Here is a 19,854-nt window from a genome sequence, read left to right as displayed (position 1 = left end):
GTTAACTTAAATTCTACAGGAAGAGCAAACTTTTTTTTTACTAAGGTTTAGTGCTCTCCCATCAAAGCATCCCATGTGTTTTTACTAATACTGGTGCTCTATATCTTCCAGGCTTGTCCTGCAAGAAACCTCCCTTCCGCAATAGGCAACTTGGTTTTCTACTTTCAAACCTCAGTCTCATAGCAGATGGTGAAATAGTTACATTTAGAATTTTTAGGTCTAGCTAGAGACACCTCCGACTTTGTTCTCGAGCTCATGTCATCCACGCATAGAAATAAACTGAGGGCCTTTGGGTCAGTGTGCTACAGCCACAGGTTGCTTTGTGCCAGCCTGTAGCCATTCGGTGGTAATGTGTTTGATTACCTACACAATAATTTAGATACACAACAATTTAGATGGTATGCTTACAAGTGGAGGTTGACAGTATGCAAAGCTAAGAACAATATTTATTAAAAGCCTAGCGCATGTTTATAACAAAAATGACTTCTATTACAAAGAGGACATCTCAGTTCACACAACTATAGGCCGTCCATTATATTTTAGATATATCAGTATTACAAATAATATTTAGAATATTGCCTAGTTTCTGGCAATTAGAGCAAATCTAAAAGCCATGGAGGTTCTTCAAAATATATTAATCTGAAGTTGTATGTAAACAAAAACTTGCTGCATGCAATAATATATGTACTTAGTATCATGTCTCACTTTTAGTGATGCAGTATTTGTAAGAAGAATCACTTGCAACTGATAGAAATAACATAGGCTATCAACTCTTTAATTGGTTACAGTTCCCGTTCACTTTGTACAAATATTTAAATGCACACAAATCGAAGTGTGAATATTTTGTAGTTTTCTGTTGTGGGTTTTAAGTAATAGAGGGAATGAACAAAGCTCTGGAACATTTGAGCCTTATACATGGGCGAGGTTTGTGAGTCAGCATATAATATATAGTTTAGAGAAGGCTTCCAATGGAGTACTGCATCCCTTCATGTTCATAATGTCTTTCACCAGTCTCTTTGCCTTTCTCCACTTTACCTTTCGTTTTCTTTTTTTCTTTGCTTTCACTTATTTTTTTTATGTCTGGCCTTTTCATCATTCTCCATCGCATGTTTTCCCTTCCTCTCCATCTTGTCTCTTCTTTCCTCTTTCTCAGTTCTAGCATTTTCTCTTTTTCTGTTTTCCATTTTCTTTCTCTCTTTCTCACATTTTCCCTTTAAATCAAATGATTCTCTTGTTTCTTTCTCTCCTTCTACTTTTTGTAACGTCATACATCCTTTACGGGAGACATCCTTTACAACGCAACTTTTACAACGCAGTGCCTTTACGACGCAACTTTTACAACGTAAATCATTACAACGCATTGCGCTGGGGGGCGCTCTAGGATAGGGAATACGTTTAATTTACTATCCAACACCTTCCCTAGTGTCCACGGGGACTGGAGTTGGAAAAGTAAATTAAACTATTCACTATCCAGCACCCCAAAGCGCTATGCGTTGTAAAGGTTTGCGATGTAAAAATCGCGTTGTAAAGGCATGCGTGGTAAAAGCATGCGTTGTAACGTCATACATCCACTTTTACTCTTGCCTCCTTCACTTTCTTCTCCTTTAAGTCATTCTCCATGTTCTCTTTCTTTAACACATTTGCTCTATGTTCATCAATCACTGTATTTTTTGCATCTTCTTTGTCTCTTTTTCTGAGAAAACAAAATGAGGTATGGGTTGAAGCAAAAATGGAAGTTGAGGAAGAAAGTCGGAGTAAGAAGGGAAGTTGAAAAGAAGGGGAATTAGAAGTGTTGGGCAAGACAGATATGGGCTGGTGAGTTTAGAGATAGTGGTCTCCACTCCGAGCAAGAAAGGAGGAAGCGCAAGCAAATGAGGTATGGCAGGGCTATACAATAAGAAAAACAAGCATTGGCTTGGACAATAGGTCTCGCCATTTTGGACCTTATAAGGGTTTCCCAGATCTATTGGCCCTTCCAATATTTTTCAGCTTTGTTGCAGGGCATTGTGGCTGCTGTGCAACATGTTGAAAAGTTACAAAGCGCAAGGCGCCGGGCACGAATGGCAAGCTAAATGCAATTACACATTTCCATCCAGCTGGCTATGGGTACTTCAAAAGACGCAGCAGAATGTAGTATTTAAACGCTGCGATGGTGAGGTCTGCGTAAGACAGCAGGGAGAGATGGCTTTAAGGATGAAAGAAGGTTGTGAAGTGAAGTGTCAAAAGAAGGGCCGTCAGCAGGGGGTCTAATTTCTTCTACATCCAGACTAGAAATCACTGATATGTTGCAATGAGGAGTCTCCAGCCTGTCTCTACTGGGTGTGTGGTGAGTTTCCGTCACTTTAAGCAGGCAGTCTACTTCATAACCCGCAAAGCGAGATCAAGTATGTAGATGTGCTAGAATGTTGGAAACGTTGCATATTCACAGGTAGAGTAGAGAAAGGCTCTCCAGCTTAGCTCTAAAAGCCAAAGCACACGCCATCAAAATATTTGGTATGTAAATGCTACAGCAAACATTATGAAAAAAATATGATTTAAACTATTTCAGATAAAAAATGTTTTTTTTCTTAAAGGCAAGTGTGTCCCTATAGTAAGTGTATTTGATTATATCACTGCAGTCACATTTGGTGATAGGCATTTTTTTAAACATGAACTTTAATCCTTCTCCAATGTTCTGGCAAGAGATGTTGGTATGGCACGTGCACAATGTAGATAAAACTATGCACGGATGCTGAGCTGAAATCTGACAAGGTGGTCTCAGTTCGTAGATTCGTACAATTCGAGCAAAAATGCTTCAGGAAAAAAGTTCAAAACGTGGCTCTTCGTCTCTTAGGTTTTTTAGTATCCACCTTTTCTTCTTCTCTTTTTGGTTTACGATATTCGTCCTCTGTGGGAAGCCCCGTTACTGGGGTAGTGATTCACTCTATACATTTTGTGAATATAACATATTAAGTGGAGTAGCCGGATTTTGACATACACGTACTTGTTATATATGGTACAATTCAATCAATCCTTGCTTGGATTGCAGCACAGATTCCAGTTATGGAGGTGATGTCTGGCTAAAAGAACCAGTTTCTACTAATCGTTTTCATCTGAATAACATAAATAGTTTAGACAGTGTCATGATCCACATGTATATAATGCATGCTTGTGTATAGTGGTATTGCGATCCCAGTATTTAATTTGTAAAATAATAAGTGCATAGGCCCAAAGTTTGGCTTAGAAGGCCATGGCTGGCCTTCCAATGTTAAGGATGCCAAAAACTAAAGCTGCCTAATCTTAATCTTACCTCATTCTCTTTCTTCCCCCACCAGACACCTCTGCCCCTTTATTTCACTCATGAAGGTTCTTTTCATCCTTGCTTTCTCTTTTTGTCATGTTTTTTTCTGTGTTTCTCTTCCTTCTTCTTCCCCCTATTCATGTTTCTCTCTCTCTCTCTCTCTCTTCTCTCTCTCTCTCTCTCTCTCTCTCTCTCTCTCTCTCTCTCTCTTTCTCTCTCTCTCTTACTCCGGGTGAAAGTGTGATGAGGAAAAATAATTGCAGGTCCCCATAAATGAGTCCTGGTGGACCCCTCCTGCAACTATCACCTCACATTAAGCACTTTGGGTCCCCATTTAGCAGCTATGAGGTTTGCATCGAGGATTCTTGGCTGGTAAACTGAATCACACTAATACTTCCATTAGCTTCTTATGGGCATCTTCAGAGATGGAGACTAAGGAAGTAATATGATGAAGATGATGAAAAAGACAGCATGAAAGGCAAATAGAGTGAAAAGGACAGACGAATTTAAACAATAAGAAATAAGGATGTGAAGAAAAGAAAGGTGAATAGAAAGATAGTGAAAAAGAGGAAAGGAAATGAAGGAATGATGAAGAGGTAAGGGTATGTAATGATGTGATGACACTGTGATGTCATTTAGAATGATAAGGGCAGACGTTCTCGAAAGGAAGGTAGAGGGTTTTTCAAGGAATATCAGTTCAGTTTAGAGTAGAGGCTAGGAGCTAATCTAACAGAGTGTAATGGCGGGCTCCGCTCGCGTTGCCGTCTTCTCGTGGGTTTGGCTCGTGGGTTCGATCCCTGCCCATCTCACGAGCCAAAGCCCGAGCCGAGTGTGTTTACTTTCAAGTATATGTATACACGTGCCACGGCCCGTGTATACCCCTGTTGTCTTTTGAATTACTTCCCTCGCGCATGGACGGCTGAGTCTTTCCGTTTGCCATTGTAACCACCGGCTTCACGCAGACCAGACGTCCATGACGGGTGGAGTCATCTTTAAGAAGAATAAATCCACTTACCTAAATCTACTGCCTCCTCCGTTTCTATTACATATTTTGGCGACGATCGGGAGACTCCACCCCACCCACGCTGACCTTTCTTTCGGATTCAGCACTTCGTCAATTTCGTGTGACGTCATTGGTCGGATGAAACTACCAATCAACGGAGTCGCCTTTCCTAATTTCGTCTACAAGCGACTCCTATTGGATTACAATCACCTTCTTCTCGATCAGCCTCATTGGATGTTCCTTAAACAACAACTTTATTGAGGTATCGGTGAGAAGACTGAAGACACGACAAGGTACTGTGTTGGCTGAAAGTATTTATTTATTGAAAACAACCTTAACGATACGCTCGTTGTCAGCGAAAACATTGCGTGTCACTACAGCGACACGCACGCTTTCGACATACAACGATTTTGACATTTATTTACTTAAACAGTTAACCTGCGCGTATCTCACTCAACGACACGCACGTTATTGCTGGATCTAAATATTTTCATTGCGTGTCATCTTCAACGATACGCACATTGTTTATTAGTCATTTAACTAATGTGTCTTACGACAGCGACACACACGCTTTCAGCATTTATTCACACAGTTGTGCACCGCGTATCACAGCGATACGCACGCTCTTTCACCTCAGAAATTGCATATTTATAACAAAACGTTTGTGTTTAAAGTTGCATATTTACAACAAAACGTTCGTATTTAAAGTTTTAATCTTCTTTGTTAAACTTTAGTATTACTTAAATACCTATATTTCTTTCAAAGTTGTTAACCTTTTTAATTCAACATAGGCAACCAACATGGCTAACAATCAGTGGCACCAGATTACTCAACTTCCACCGTTCTTAGACAAACCTGGCACTCCAGACATAATTTGGTCTGAGTGGTTTGGGTTATTTGAGAACCATTTAGTGGCTATAGATGCTGCTGATTATTCTGATAAAAGAAAGTTTGCTATTCTTTTTGGTTGTCTAGGACAAGCTGGCCAACGAATATTTAAAAGTATTGTTCCTATTGCACCACCCATTTCCCAAGATGAAAGTGGGGATAATCTTTGGAACGTTTACATTGAAGCCATTGCAAGATTAAAAAAACAATTTTGTGATGAACCTAACATTATGTTAGAGAGACACAACTTCTATGCCAGGAAACAAAAGGATGACGAGAAGGTGGAAGAGTACATCGCCGCACTCAGAGTTTTAGCAATTACTTGCAATTTCGAACCTTCTCCTGATAAATTTATTAGAGACCAGTTCGTATTTAATTGCGCATCAAGGAAGATTAAACAAAGAATTTTGGGGTGCAAGAATCCTTCTTTAAGTGAAGTCATAGACCTGGCCCTTAGCATTGAACGGTCAACATTAACCAGCAAAGTTGTTATGGAACAACCTAAACAAGGCGTTAATGCTATAGACTGCTATGACTCTGATGAAGGAGAAACTCTCTGTGCCATTGCTAATAAAGGCAGAGTTCAACCCAATAAATTTAACCAAAGAAAAAAAACTTACTTTTGTTATAGGTGTGGTTCAAAGGATCACATTGGGAACGCCCCAAATTGCCCTGCTCTCAAGAAGCGGTGTTCTATTTGTAAAAAAATTGGACATTTTCAGGGGGTTTGCAGATTCGCGAAGAAACCTCCCAATGTTAATATGGTGGACTTCGATACATGTACTGAATCTTTTAAAAACATTATTGTAACTCTTGATGCTAATGGTGACATTGATTCTATTAAGGGTCCACTATGTGCAGCTATTATTGATAATGTACACCTTCAAGTCATGGCGGATTCAGGCTCCCCATACACTATCCTTAGAGATTCAACTTTTTACGATAAATGGGACAAAAGAGTCGAACTGATTGAATCTGATGTTAATCCATTAGCATTTGGAGAGAAGAATATTAACATGCTGGGATATTTTGAAGGATTAGTCCAATGCTTGGGGAGGGAAACCGTCACTAAAATTTATGTAGCAGAAAAAGGCAAAGACATCGTGGGCTGGAAAGACTTAGCTTTGATGGGTCTTTATTTAGTTCCAGGTGATGAGAACCCCATTAAAGTTGGAAAGTTACCTACTTTTAAAACTAATTTACCCGTTGCTGTAATTGATGATCATAACGCAAAGGTTCAAGAAATTTTGGCAGAATTTAAACCAGTATTCATGGAAATGGTAGGGAGTGTCAAAGGATTTGAGCATAAGATCAGACTGGTACCCGGGGCACAACCAGTTAGTCATAAAGTTAGAGCTGTTCCACTGAGTGTCAGATCCGAATTAAAAATAATGTTGGATGATTTGTGTAAACAAGGTATCATTTCCCCCATCAATTCTTCACAATGGGTCGCACCAATTGTAGTCGCACGCAAAAAGACTGGGGAAATTAGATTATGTGCGGACTTACGCTCATTAAATAAGAACATTATTGTGGACTGTCACCCGCTACCAAGAATCCACGAGCTTCTGGCTAACATAGGCGACGCTAAATGGTTCTCTTTGATCGATCTGAGGTCAGCGTACCATCAGGTGTCTTTAGCGAAGGAATCCCAAGAACTTACCTCTTTTATTACTCCTTTCGGAGCTTTTAAATTCCTTCGCCTCCCTTTTGGGTTAGCGTCTGCTGGAAGCGTTTTCCAGAAGCTGATGGATGTGATGTTTCAAGGCATAGCGGGTGTACAGGCATACCTTGATGACATCCTGATTTTTGCCAAATCATTAAACGAACACGACGTTATTCTTAGAAATGTGCTTTCAATTTTAATGTCTAGGAACATGACTGTTCGCGCAGATAAATGTAAGTTTGCAGTTAACAAGATTGATTATCTAGGGCATACAGTATCGGACCAAGGTATCACTCCCAAGTTTTCAGTCGTTAGAGCCATTGAAGATGCAAAGCCTCCTCCTGATAAGGATGCTTTACGATCCTTCCTAGGACTTGCAGAATATTATGCAAGGTTTGTCCAGTCGTATTCCCAAATTGTGGAACCTTTGATAAAACTTTTGAGGAAAGGGTCTAGTTTTGTTTGGACGCAAGAGTTAGACAAGGTTTTTTGTGAGATCAAGAAGATGATTGTTTCTGCTAAGGCCATACATGCCTTCAGAGAAGATGCCACCTCAGTTATCACTGTAGATGCGAGTATCTCTGGTCTAGGGGCAGTCCTTACACAAAAAGTGAATGGTCAGGAACAAACTGTGGCGTTTGCGTCTAGAGCACTTAAAGAGTTCGAACAGAGGTACAGCACTATTGAAAGGGAAGCCTTAGCTTGCGCTTGGGCGGTCCACAAGTTTAAAATGTACATTTGGGGTAGGAGATTTGAATTGGTCACTGATCACAAGCCACTAATTTACATCTTTGATAAATCCAGTTCAGCGTCCATGTCAGCTCGACTGATGAGATTAGTCTCAAAATTACAAGAATTCAATTTTTCTGTTAAGCATATAGTTGGTGGCAAGAATTTTCGGGCTGATTGCCTATCTAGAATGGCTATGGAGAAGGACGATGAGGAGGATTTTCTTGTAGAGGACGTCAAATGTGTTACCTTTGTGGATGCAGTAGATGAAATTAGTGACGTGATTTCTGAAGGCGATTGGAAGGAAGCCACTGCTTTAGACAATGTGTTGTTAAAGGTAATAGAATTTACCACACGGTGTTGGCCTGAACCAAGAAGTCTGAATGGCGATCTACGCAGTTTTGCTCAAATTTCGGAGGAACTGTCCGTTGAGAACAATGTAGTACGAAGAGGTGAGAAATTCGTCCCTCCTTTTAAACTGAGGGAGTCTATTATTAATAAGGCCCATCAAGGACATCTGGGGACAACTAAAACCTCTATGCGCATTAAGCAACACTATTGGTGGCCCTCAATTGATGTCCAAGTTAAAAATTTGATTGACTCGTGCCCGGAGTGTTTATTATCCGATAAACATTGGCGCACACTGAAAGTTCCCCTGCACCCCACGGATTTTCCTAACTCTCCCTGGGAGAAAGTTGGGGTAGACTTTTCGGGACCTTATTCCATTCTTCAGCAGGAGAATAAGTACATTATTCTTTTGGTGGACTATTTTTCAAAGTGGATGTACTTTGATTTTGTTAAGACCCCTGATACAGATTCCACAATAACCTTTCTCAAGAGGGTGTTTGATTTGGAAGGTTCTCCCAAGTTCGTTGTCACAGATAACGGAACTCATTTTGTTTCGGATAAAATGTCCAAGTTTTTGAAACAATTAGACATCAAACAGCTTAAAGTCTCCCTTTATTCACCAGCTTCGAATGGCCTTGTCGAGAGGGGGAATAAAGTGATCAAAGAGGGTGTTCAGACAGCGATTTCTTGTGGTTACAATGTGGTTGAATTTGTAAAGCAAAAAGTATGGCACTATAATACTTCCCCTCATTGCGTGACTGGGGTCTCCCCGTTTTCCTTACTGAGAGGTAGAGAGAATCGTTCAGTCCTATTTCCTTCCTGGCTGCATCAGGATTCCACTGGTAAAACTATTGATTTGGATTCTGTTAGGAAATCTGTTCTGGAAAAACAGAGCCAAATGAAATTACAGTTTGATGGTACCTCAGATGGTAAATTGGTGGATCTGCTAGTTGGTGATTGGGTTTTAATCAAAAATCCAGGTAGGGTAGTTAAAGGACGCTCAAAATTTTTTGCACCCATCCAGGTAATTAAAGTGAGTAAGGGGGCAGCCTTTTTAGGGAAAAAGGGTTGGTGGAACAAACGCCAGCTTGTGAAAGTCTCTGATCACCAAGCAGAGATTATCAAAGGGAAGAAACATGATGGTAACTCCGGTAATTTGGATTGGAGTTTTTGGATGAGTAACCCTTCTGTTTCTGGTGTTCCTAGCCATTCCTTTCCACAAGCCCCTCAGTCTTCAGAGCAGTCTTCAGGGGAGGTTTCTCTGGATCCTCCAAACGTTGTGGTTACCCAGGATGTCCCTACTCACACAAAAGTTTCTTCTTTCGGCAGACTCATCAGGGCTCCTGAGAGATATAACGAGTTCATTAAATTTTAGGCATTTGTATTATCTGTGTTTAAATCCATTTTATTGCATATGTTTTCTCTTTCCATTTTTATTGACTGTTGTAAGGGGGAAGGTGGTGTAATGGCGGGCTCCGCTCGCGTTGCCGTCTTCTCGTGGGTTTGGCTCGTGGGTTCGATCCCTGCCCATCTCACGAGCCAAAGCCCGAGCCGAGTGTGTTTACTTTCAAGTATATGTATACACGTGCCACGGCCCGTGTATACCCCTGTTGTCTTTTGAATTACTTCCCTCGCGCATGGACGGCTGAGTATTTCCGTTTGCCATTGTAACCACCGGCTTCACGGAGACCAGACGTCCATGACGGGTGGAGTCATCTTTAAGAAGAATAAATCCACTTACCTAAATCTACTGCCTCCTCCGTTTCTATTACACAGAGATACTGAGCTCTAATAAAGATTATGAATATACAAATATCATAGTGAGGCTATTCTTCACAATGGCGACAAGCAGAAGAAACACGCAGGAAGACTTTTACCTTGATTTAGTGGTCACTTGATCCATGCTGTTCTTTTCTACCCGGTCCACTGCAGCTGCAGAGCGCTGTTTGAGTGGAGGGGGTTTTTTCAGCAGATGTTTTTTTCCCCAGAATACTCACTTCCGGTGGGACATTTCACTTCGCCATTTTGAGGAGACACATTCTAGCTCTCCTCCATCTCGGCGACCGGAGATTTAAAATCAGCTGCTGACGCGTAGTGGACGCGTGCAGTGGGCGCGCCCCAAAGGCAAGCCCGTCTGTGCCCGTTAGCGCACAACCAGGCACCGGGCCCAGGACCCCTGGTCAGGTGCTGATCTATTCTGCCGAAGAGCTTTGGGCTCTTGTGAAGATTAATATTCTGATGGACATAAAGGTAGAAGCCAAGTGTGAAAAGCATTTGAGAACCAAAGGGGGTGGTAGGACTAGGACCTCTGGGGTATCTCCCCACATAAGGGCTGTGTATGGTGTATCACTAGGTCTTAAAGTTGCGGTCCTGAACACACGCTCGCTACAAAAACACTATCTAGAGGTTTTCTCCCCCCTACAGTTGGGAGATATAGACATTTTAGCTGTCTCTGAAACCTGTTTGGGGGGCTCTTCCACCCCATATGCCAGTGTGGCTTTCCATGGGTACTTTGATGTCCTTTGGCATAATAGACAGGACAGGAAAAAACTAGAGGGGGGGTGTAGCCATTTTTTTAATAACAAACAGCTCATGGTAACTAAAATTGTGCCATAGAGCGTGGATTGTGCAGACATCTTAGGTTTAAAAATCTTCTCCAGGTCCTTTTGCGTGGCTCTCGTGGTAGCATATCGTATCCCGCGAGTAACAGCGAAGTTCAACAAGGCTTTCTCGGAGATTATTAGCAATCTTTGCTCCCAGTACCAACGCCTCCTAGTGGTTGGAGACTTCAATTACCATTGTAATGTACTTCCAAGGGAGCTATCGGACAGTCAATTTGATGAGGCAATGAGCTCCATGGGACTCTCCCAGTTGGTGGATGTCCCCACTCATGTTAAAGGTCATATTTTGGCCCTTGTCTAGACTTTTGTGTCACAGGTGATTCTCACTAATATCAGCTCCTACGCCTGGTCAGACCATTCTTTAATTAGCTCCTGGGTTCCGCTGGCTAGCCAACTGCAGCGTCCACCTCCCGAGTGGAGAGTGGTGCGCAGCTGGAATAAGATTGAGGCCGACAACCTAATTGGTGCCTTAGTTAGTATCTCCCCTAAAAAGTCTACAAATGACAACCTTGATCAGGAGAGTGAAGCTCTAATGAGAAACCTAAGCAGGGCCACAGATCAGGTGGCACCAGCCCAGAGGAAAAGAATTAGAGACAAGGGTAAGGGAGCCCCCTGGTTTAATAAAGATCTGCAAAAGAGGAAGCAAACACTTTGTCAAGCTGAAAGATCATGGTGCAAACTATACCAACTAGACGTGCTTGTAAGCTACAAAGCCCTGTTAACTCTGTACAAAAAGGTCATAATAGCCAGAAAGGGCGAATATTATGAGGCCAGAATCATGGAGGCTGCCAATAAACAGAGCGAACCTTTCAGAATTCTCAAGGAGCTCAACCAGAAGTCAGAAAAAAAATTGGTAGCCTGGCCACTGACTGCAATAAATGTGAGGACTTCGTTCTCCAGAAAGTCAGGGACATTCTTACTGAGATAGACAGCAGCCCAATGAATCAGGTGGCCCCGGATCAGATTCTAGTCCCCCGCAATCCAGATGCAAAGCTCACTGTTTTTCCAAACTTAGACTTATCTCGCATATCATGGCTGATGAACCGCATCAAATCGGGCTCCCCTGCAGACCCCTACCCACCAAGGATCTTTCGTATGGCCCTCTCTACTCAATCACTCCTTGGAGACAGGCTACCTGCCCATAAGCATGGGCGTATTTTGCGAATCTCGCGTTCGCGAATTTTGCGGATTTGCGAACTCGAAATTCGCAAAATCCGCGAATTCTCGCGAATTTGCGGATTTTTTTTGTGTTCGCGCGGGTTTCTGCCAGTTCGTGAGAGTTTTGTACAATTTCGCAAACGCGAACTTACCTGTCGGCTCGCAAGTTTTGCGAACTTGTTGTTTCTACGTGTCCAGCCTGTTTGGGACACTCTTCTTCATCACTGCCACTCTCTGTCACCACTGCCACTCTCTGACTACTCATGCCACCCTCTGGCCCACCCATGCCACCCTCTGTTTCATCACAGCACCCTCTGGTTGTCCAGTCAGTGTACATTATTGTGGCAAAGCAAAGCACACCTTCCCTGCCTCAAGTGACCTGAATTAATTTGGGGCTGATTAATGTGTCACAGAATATTTTTTTAGCTGGCACCTGCTTCCTTAGTGCTTCCTGATTAGTGATCTTTTGCACTTGCTAAGTGCTTTCATTGTTGCAAAATTAGTTACAACACCTTCCCTGCCACAACTGACAATAATGAATTAGGGGCTGATTAATGGATTTGAACTTCCAGCCTGGCTCCTGCTTGTCTCCCTTAGCTGTAATTCAGGACCTTTGTGGCATATGTGTAACTATTCTGAGGTTCAGAGCAGGGTCACATAATAGTTGCAAGTAGGCAACTGAACTCTGGAGGGGCCCCTCAGGAAGCACTACAGGAAATGGCTACTAATGATGAGCCTGAACTTTTGAACCTGGTAAGTAGTTTCAGTTTTGCTAAGATCGTATTTCTGCAATTTAGCGCTTATTCGCGGGGCGCGAAGTTGTACTGGGAAGCCGCGAACTCACGCGAGCAGTGCGAGCAAAATCCGCTGCTCGCGGATTTTGCGGGAGATTCGCGAATCTCGCGGATTGCGAATTTACCGAAAATCCGCAAAATCCGCGAGCGAAACGGATTTTCCCCCCATGCTTACCTGCCCATTAGTATGAAGGAAGCCAGGGTCACCCCGCTACTGAAGAAACCAGGGGAGGATACGGCCAATCTTAAAAACTATAGGCCCAGCTCTCAGCTCCCTTTTCTAGCTAAGGTTATGGAGCAACATGTCCTCACAATACTTTTATCTTTTATAGAGAACACAATTTACTTCAAGTGAGGTACTCTGGCTTCAGGGCTCATAACAGTACTGAACTAGTGATGTTGGCTGTGCTTGATGAGCTCAGAGTCAGAGCTGATAATAAAGATGCGAGTGCTCTGATTTTGTTAGATCTGTCAGCGGCATTCGACACGGCCAGCCATGCACAACTCTTGCTGCGAATTGCCAATCTGGGTATCTGCGGGCCGGCTCATCAGTGGATTGAGTCCTTTTTGTTAGGGAGGTCCCAAAGGATTCAAGTAGGTGATCAAACATCAAACAGGGGTGACCTCACCTGTGCGGTCCCCCAGAGCTCAGCATTGTCTCCTCTTCATTTTAACGTGTATCTCTAGCCATTAGTGGCAGCCCTAGCCACTATGGATTGTCAAGTATTTAATTATGCAGACAATACCCAACTTATTCTGCAGATTAATAATTCCCTGCCAGCTCAGTTTTGCGTACAGAACATTCTTAGCTACACTGTGAATTGGATGACAGCCAATTCATTAAGAGTCATATTAAGGAGTGCCATGTGAAATATGCTCCGGGACGCACACTGCGATCATCCACGGCAGGACTTTTGGCCCCCTCACGAGCCAAAATGGCATCAAAAGGTGGCAGAGCATTCTCTGTTTTAATTCCCCAAATCTGGAATGAATTACCGGAGAACCTTCGTAAGGAACCCGCCCTCCTACTTTTCAGGAAGAGTCTTAAGACTTGTTTGTTTAGGGAAGCCCTGGCTATAGTCTAATACTTTGGTCTGAAGCTTTTCTGGAATATCAATAGTTACCTGAGCTTTCTCTACAAGCGCTAAGAGACCTTCTGGTGATTATGCGCTTTATAAGCTACAATTAACGTAACATAACATAACTTACAAGCTGTTGATCTGAAGCTGAGAAGCCTTTGAGAAGGTAGTTGTGAGGAGAAATCCGACGGTAGCGCGCGGAAGCAGTGAAGGATCGTGAGTGGCTTGCCGTCTGGAGAGCTGTGGTGAAGCTGGCCTGTAGCTAATAAAGGTCTCTTCGAATCAGATTGCCGGTGGGGAGTCGGCGGTGACCGGTGAGTCCTGAGGGGGGTCGCGTGGTGTGCGCATGCTCTGGAGAGACAAGCGGGAGAGCAATCTTGGTCACAAATCTAAAGAGAGCCGGTAAGTCGCGAGGAAACAGTGTAGTGTGCGGACACTTTAAAAAGGCAAGCGCGATCGATACCTAGCCAGCAACATAAGAGAGCTGCAGAGAGAGCTCTGTAGTGCGCACGCGCTGAGGAAAACAACTGCGTAGTGCACACGGACTAGGAAAGCAGACTACATACAAGTGCTTTATTGTTAGTTTTAGCCAAGCATGTTTACTCAGCACGCCATGCATGCCTTTATCTATTAATGTAATGTTGTTAGTTAGATTTTACTGTGTTGTTTTTACATATACGTTCTTTATAGCTAGTTTTAATTAAGCGTATTCATTCCAGCACCATGCCATATTTACATTTTCCTATTAATCTCATGTTTTAATTTAGATTTTATATTGTGTTGTTTTTATGTAATTATTTAATTATATGTGGTTTTCTTTTGTCTATTTAGTGGAAGGAGGTGTGTTGTGTTGTGTTTGTATCTTTAAGTACATTTTGTCTCGGTTCCTGTTTCTGATTCCAAAATGGAACACAGGAGCCAAAACTGCTGCAGTTGCTCAGAAGAGAGACATATGAAAGAAACGTTCCCTAGTGGTGTTCAGTTGGATGAACACACTTTACGAAAATCATTCACAGTAGTATTAACTTTACAAAGAGTCATCATCCCACTTTTTCTTTGAGTATCATCGTGGCTAAGAGCTATCTAGAGCTTAACACATAATGCAGTGCTTTGAATGGAAATAAAGAAGTGCAGGTACTCACTATATAGAGTAACTATTTTCTCCTGAGAAGTCCTGATAATCTGCCATTAAATGTATTGAAGCAGTGCTGCAAAGTGCAGGCACGCTCCCTTTCAAGGTAAAGAAATGCAGGTACCAACAGTACTTGCCCATTTAAAGCACTGCTTAGATGCCAATGCAACGGACGGAAAAAAGCCACCCAGCTTGTCATCTTGAAGTGCTTAAGAGAAACTATGGTTTGGAGGCAGGTTTTTGAATTTGTTCAAGCTATGTGCACAATAAGTATGCATGCACTCTAAGAACATCAGATGTGCCTGTATAAGTCATTACACAAATAATAATTTACATTAGACTTACTCATTTTTTATTTAAGGGTTTCATAGCGCTACTCATTCCAGTCAATAATCACTCCAGATTCAATATTTCATACAAGTATGTACAGTGTACATGAACCATTATATAGGCCGCTGATGGTTACAAGGTGTAGTAGTCACATGTCTTCCGTACTTCAAGGCATTATAAGTTAAGAGTTAAAGGTTCAGAAAAAACACAAGTCAAGATTTAAAACGTAATGCAGTGGTTGGGCTTGTACAAACTAAAAAATACTTAATTACTACTCAAAGGAACCCTTTTTAGTAACTTTAAAAGGATTTAGAAAAAAGCAGTAAGGTTCTAAACCTATGCATGGCAGTTTCCATGCTGCACCTTGATGCAGATTCAGAGCTCACTGTGCTATGTTAGAAGGATTGCAATTTATGAACTGCAGTAGCAAAATGATCTGTATTAAAAACAACAACTTATTTACCTATCACCATGAAATAAAATCTGTGATATGCAGGTTACACAGCGTGCCATTGCAGCAGGCACATTAACCCGCTATGTTACTTTATGAGTCAAATCTGTCACTAGAAAAAACACCGTTCTCTTCAGCAAGAGCATTAACAACCAGAAGGACTTTACTATTATTATAACCATCTCAAAACTTCTTTGCACACAACAATTTCTGCAGCAGGTAACTTAACCATTAAGATATTTTAAAATACAGCCTGTTTGTGACCAATTAAAACAAGCCACACAAAGATTTGCATTTCTCCATCTTGCCAATTACTTTGTGGCAGTTTTAACAAAAGAAGTGTTAAGTTGACTGTCCCACACTGCTTTTCATGACTTTGCCCTTCCTGACGCCACCCCAGTTCCGATGCCACACCCTGTCCCCCAAATTATGAGTTCCAAGAGTAAATTTTTTCCTATTCTAGCCCTGGAGCAGGTGCGTTGAGCTTTGAACTTCGGGGCAGATTTATGTTAACTGGCGCATCCCGAGGGATGCGCCAGTTAACGTGCGCCACAGTGTGCCACAACTCCGCCACCCATGGTGCGCCGCATTTATAATGCGGCGCACCATGGTGCAAAAACGGCACAGATGCGTGACGCATCTGTGCCGGAAATGTGTCGCATTGCTGGAGTTGCGTCGCAAGCGCGACGCAGCTCCAGCAAGGCTCGGGGGTGCCCCATTCTACTAATGCTGCATCAAGACCTACGCCTGCTTCAAGCAGGCGCAGGGTTTTGACGCAGCATTGCCCTGAAAGTGACTGAGTGAAATCTCATAGGTTTCACTCAGCCACCTTCAGGAGGCGTTCCTGCGCAGGAACGCCCCCCCCCCCCCCCTGCGCAGGAACGCCTCCTTATGGCGCAGTGCTTTATAACGTGACGCATCTCCGAGATGCGTCACGTTGTAAATAGGGCGCATTGTTTGCGCCGCAGTTGCGTCAAATAAAGTGACACAATTGCGGTGCAAAGAGGCGCAACGGCCTCATAAATGTGGAGGGCCGCCATAAAATCCCTTCCCTTATAGCACGTGCACTACCAGAGCTCTCACTCTCTCTGCCACTATTGACACAGAATCGTATATTACATCTTCTCTGGGTCATGAAATGTATGGTGGAGGAAAGCCACCAAGGAAGGGGTTTGTGTCCGTCCTTTGTAGCCTTTGAACGAGACAGAAGAGGCCGGTCGAAGGAAGGGTGGAAAGAAAGAAGGACGGACGGAGGGATGGATGGGTAGATGAATGGTTGGATGTTTACTGTCTTCTCTCACTCAGTTGCCAGACAAAAAGGGTTGACTTTCTCCTACTTACAGTGCCTCTTTGTGTTTGTTTTAGAAACAAAGATTGTTTGCCGGAAAGCCAGCTTGGTGCGTGGACCTCTGCAGGAAACGAGTCCGGTTCATATTGTACCTGCAAATGCACGAAAACAAGTCGGGTATGTGCTGTCGGTTCAGAAGTGCGAGTTTCTGAAGATGCTTATTTTGGGTCATCTGATGGGAAAGTGTTTTGACAAGTAAGGTGACCCCAACTCCTTTAACCGAATATTTTGCAGGGATAGGATGTGAATAGCATACTTTGCACTGTACCTGCAGAGGGCGCCTGATCAATCAGGCTTGGAGTAGGAGCCTATTTGTGGCTGGTTCTGGTCCTCAAAAGCATTAAAGTGGCAGAAAATTATAATGCTTACACTACATTTATACAGGCACTGACAAAGCCAATCCTGCCAAATAGCAAAACGAGACCAATTGGTTTTGCCAGTGTTTGTTTTAAATTGCTTTCTTTGTTTTTATGGTCTGACTTAACAGCACAGCTGTCGCCAGAGAATTATCTAAGCATTACTAGAGAGGGGCTTTGCCTTCACCCACATGTTGGGAGACAGGAGAACATGTTTTGATTGAGCAGATGTTTTGTGCTTCCACAAAAAGGTGTTTCCCTTCCACACAGTTGTGAACATTTTGTTTTTCCAGCTGCCTGAGCTGGAACATTCAGGGGCACACCTATAACACTGTAATGCTGTTAACGTGTCTTAGATAACTAGATAGTTTATGTTTTTTTCTAGCAGCAGCTCAGATTGGAGAAGGGCAGGCATTAGCCCGCATGGATTTTTAGGTCTGGCTGTACAGTGCAACTTTCACCTCACCTTTTTACCTCACCTTTTTACCTACACCAATATCATTATACAGTTCTTCTTCGCAACCACACAAATACATATTCATTCCCATAATATTTATTTGTAGTGCTTCACATTACTATAAAAAAAATGTTTAAAGCCTCACATATGTGCATTGCCAATGCTTGTTATCACTCATTTTGCTAGTTCCCACTGCATTAGCTGATAATTAAATGGAGGGGTGAATGCACAACTCCGTGCCATGGATAAGCTGTACTTAATGGAACCCCAGGGCCCCTATATTGTGTGGCTCTCCCATGCCAGCCACAGAGAGATGTATGATTGGCTTCACAAACTGCCTCTGGCCACACTCAACAAGATACAAATGGTGTGAGGGATGGTTGCAGAACGCACAACCATCTACATTTTAGAAGTCCTTACCTATTTGTATTTGCCTGATGCCAGGCATTTTCCAATTTCATAACATTTTAAAGATTCACCTCTTTTTAAAACTTTAGTACACGACACAGGTTGATATAGCCCACTCCAATGCCCTATCTTTTGTTCCATGAAATGTTTTGAGGCTACACTAGGGCTGCACTAGCCCTATACAAAACACATTAAATAAAGTATACTTTTGCCTCTCCATCATGTACGTATCCTGTTTAGGAATGTGGAAAACCCACCAACGCTAATCCACCCCGCCGTAAGACATTCTCCAACCAATTAATCTGGAACCTCAGCGGCTACAACATGGAGAACTACCTGCTGACCACAACAAAAGAATTTCAACAAACTCGGTGAGTGCAGAGTCTAGTGGTGTCTCCTGCCCAGTTCATCACTATCATCATTGTCTTGTAGTTTTGTCTAAAGTGTACACCTGGATTAGAGGACGCCTTCTAATAGCAAAGTTTCATCTGATTCTCTTCATCAATATTCAGTTATCTCACTCACCCACCAAGAGACACTCTGCAGGTACAAAATTAGATTCCTGGGCACTTTTCATTCTGGAACACTTAACATCTAACCACTGCTTTTTGGATTTGCAACATTGCATTGGAATTGATTTAGATATTCCAGTTTAGAGTACACCTAACATCCTACCTCCACTTTCAAGAGTCTGTCAATACCACAATGCATATAGGTGGAAGCATGGTTCACTGCTCATATTTAATGCAAACTGAGGTGGTCCAGCAGTCAGTGCTTCTATATCTCAATTTAATGATACTCCATTTAATGGCACAGTAAGGCTGAGTGGGCCTTGCTGAACGGCATGTTTCTTAGGGGCACATGCATCAAGCCTTTTCCATTTGCAAACGGGCCGATTCTGTATGCACACTTATTTTTTTTGGGTGGTGCATCAGTGAGGCCTTAGCCCCCCAGGCCCTCTTGGATTTGCATTCGCAATTTGCAATGACTAATTTGGTAATCGCAATTTGCGAAAGCTTTACCATTCATTTCTATGGGCCCATAGGAATGAATTTCTAGTCACATTAGCTATTAGCGATTCGCAATTTCCAAATCACTTTCAGCTAATGTTAAGGAATCGCACATTTTTGTGCGATTCCTATATGTATAGGCATTTGTGATTTCCAAACAGAGATTCCTTAAAAAATTGCTATTTGGTAATCGCAAATGAGGTGTTTTATGCATGTGTCCCTTAGTGATTTAGAACTAATGTTTTAGGACAGGGACACACATCTACACCCACCTCCCTACCCCGAAGGAGTCCTGGGAATCAGATATCTGTCACAACAGTGAACAGTGTTACAAGTGCACACTGAAGCCTACAACACAATCATTTCCTTTTGGTGGTATGTCTTTTTAGGTCTCGTCTATCAGATAGCACAAGCTGCCTCGTTGCAGCAGACATAATGTGGGCCTAGCAACAGCTTATAGTGGGCTTAGAACTCTTTAATTGCTTACCATTTGTTGCCTTTACTATCTCTGTTATTTTACCTTTTCGTTGCTCACATTTAGGGAACTAAATGTTTCTATTTGGTTAAGGGTGATACAATACACTCCATGAGCGTGTATGTGTTTTCCATCGATCTACCTCATCTCCTCATTACAGCCTCCCTCCCCCCCCCTCACCCCCCCCCCGGCTCTATGTTGCTCTTGCCCTTGTGTGCTACTCCCTTTGTTAATGCTTCTCTTTGCACATCTCTGGGTTTCATGTTGCTTTTATCCTCGTCAGCTGCCCTCTTCTGTCTTCTTCTCCTCTCTCCTCTGCAC

The 19,854-nt window shown here is 42.6% G+C and overlaps 1 protein-coding gene across 1 annotated transcript in view; it reads left to right on the top strand.

The window, feature by feature from the left end:
- The window catches only part of LOC147730764 (uncharacterized), a 625,137-nt gene that overhangs the window by 485,673 nt on the left and 119,610 nt on the right, over positions 1–19,854 (top strand). Inside the window, exons 40-41 of the mRNA XM_086955578.1 lie at positions 16,845–16,944; positions 18,289–18,419. Of these exons, the coding sequence (XP_086811704.1) occupies positions 16,845–16,944; positions 18,289–18,419 (231 nt within the window). The remainder of the gene's footprint in view (positions 1–16,844; positions 16,945–18,288; positions 18,420–19,854) is intronic.

The sequence above is a fragment of the Lissotriton vulgaris genome, chromosome 2_1, assembly GCF_964263255.1.
Source record: "Lissotriton vulgaris chromosome 2_1, aLisVul1.2, whole genome shotgun sequence".
Classification (NCBI taxonomy): domain Eukaryota; kingdom Metazoa; phylum Chordata; class Amphibia; order Caudata; family Salamandridae; genus Lissotriton; species Lissotriton vulgaris.
This window is presented reverse-complemented; position numbering and strand designations above follow the sequence as displayed.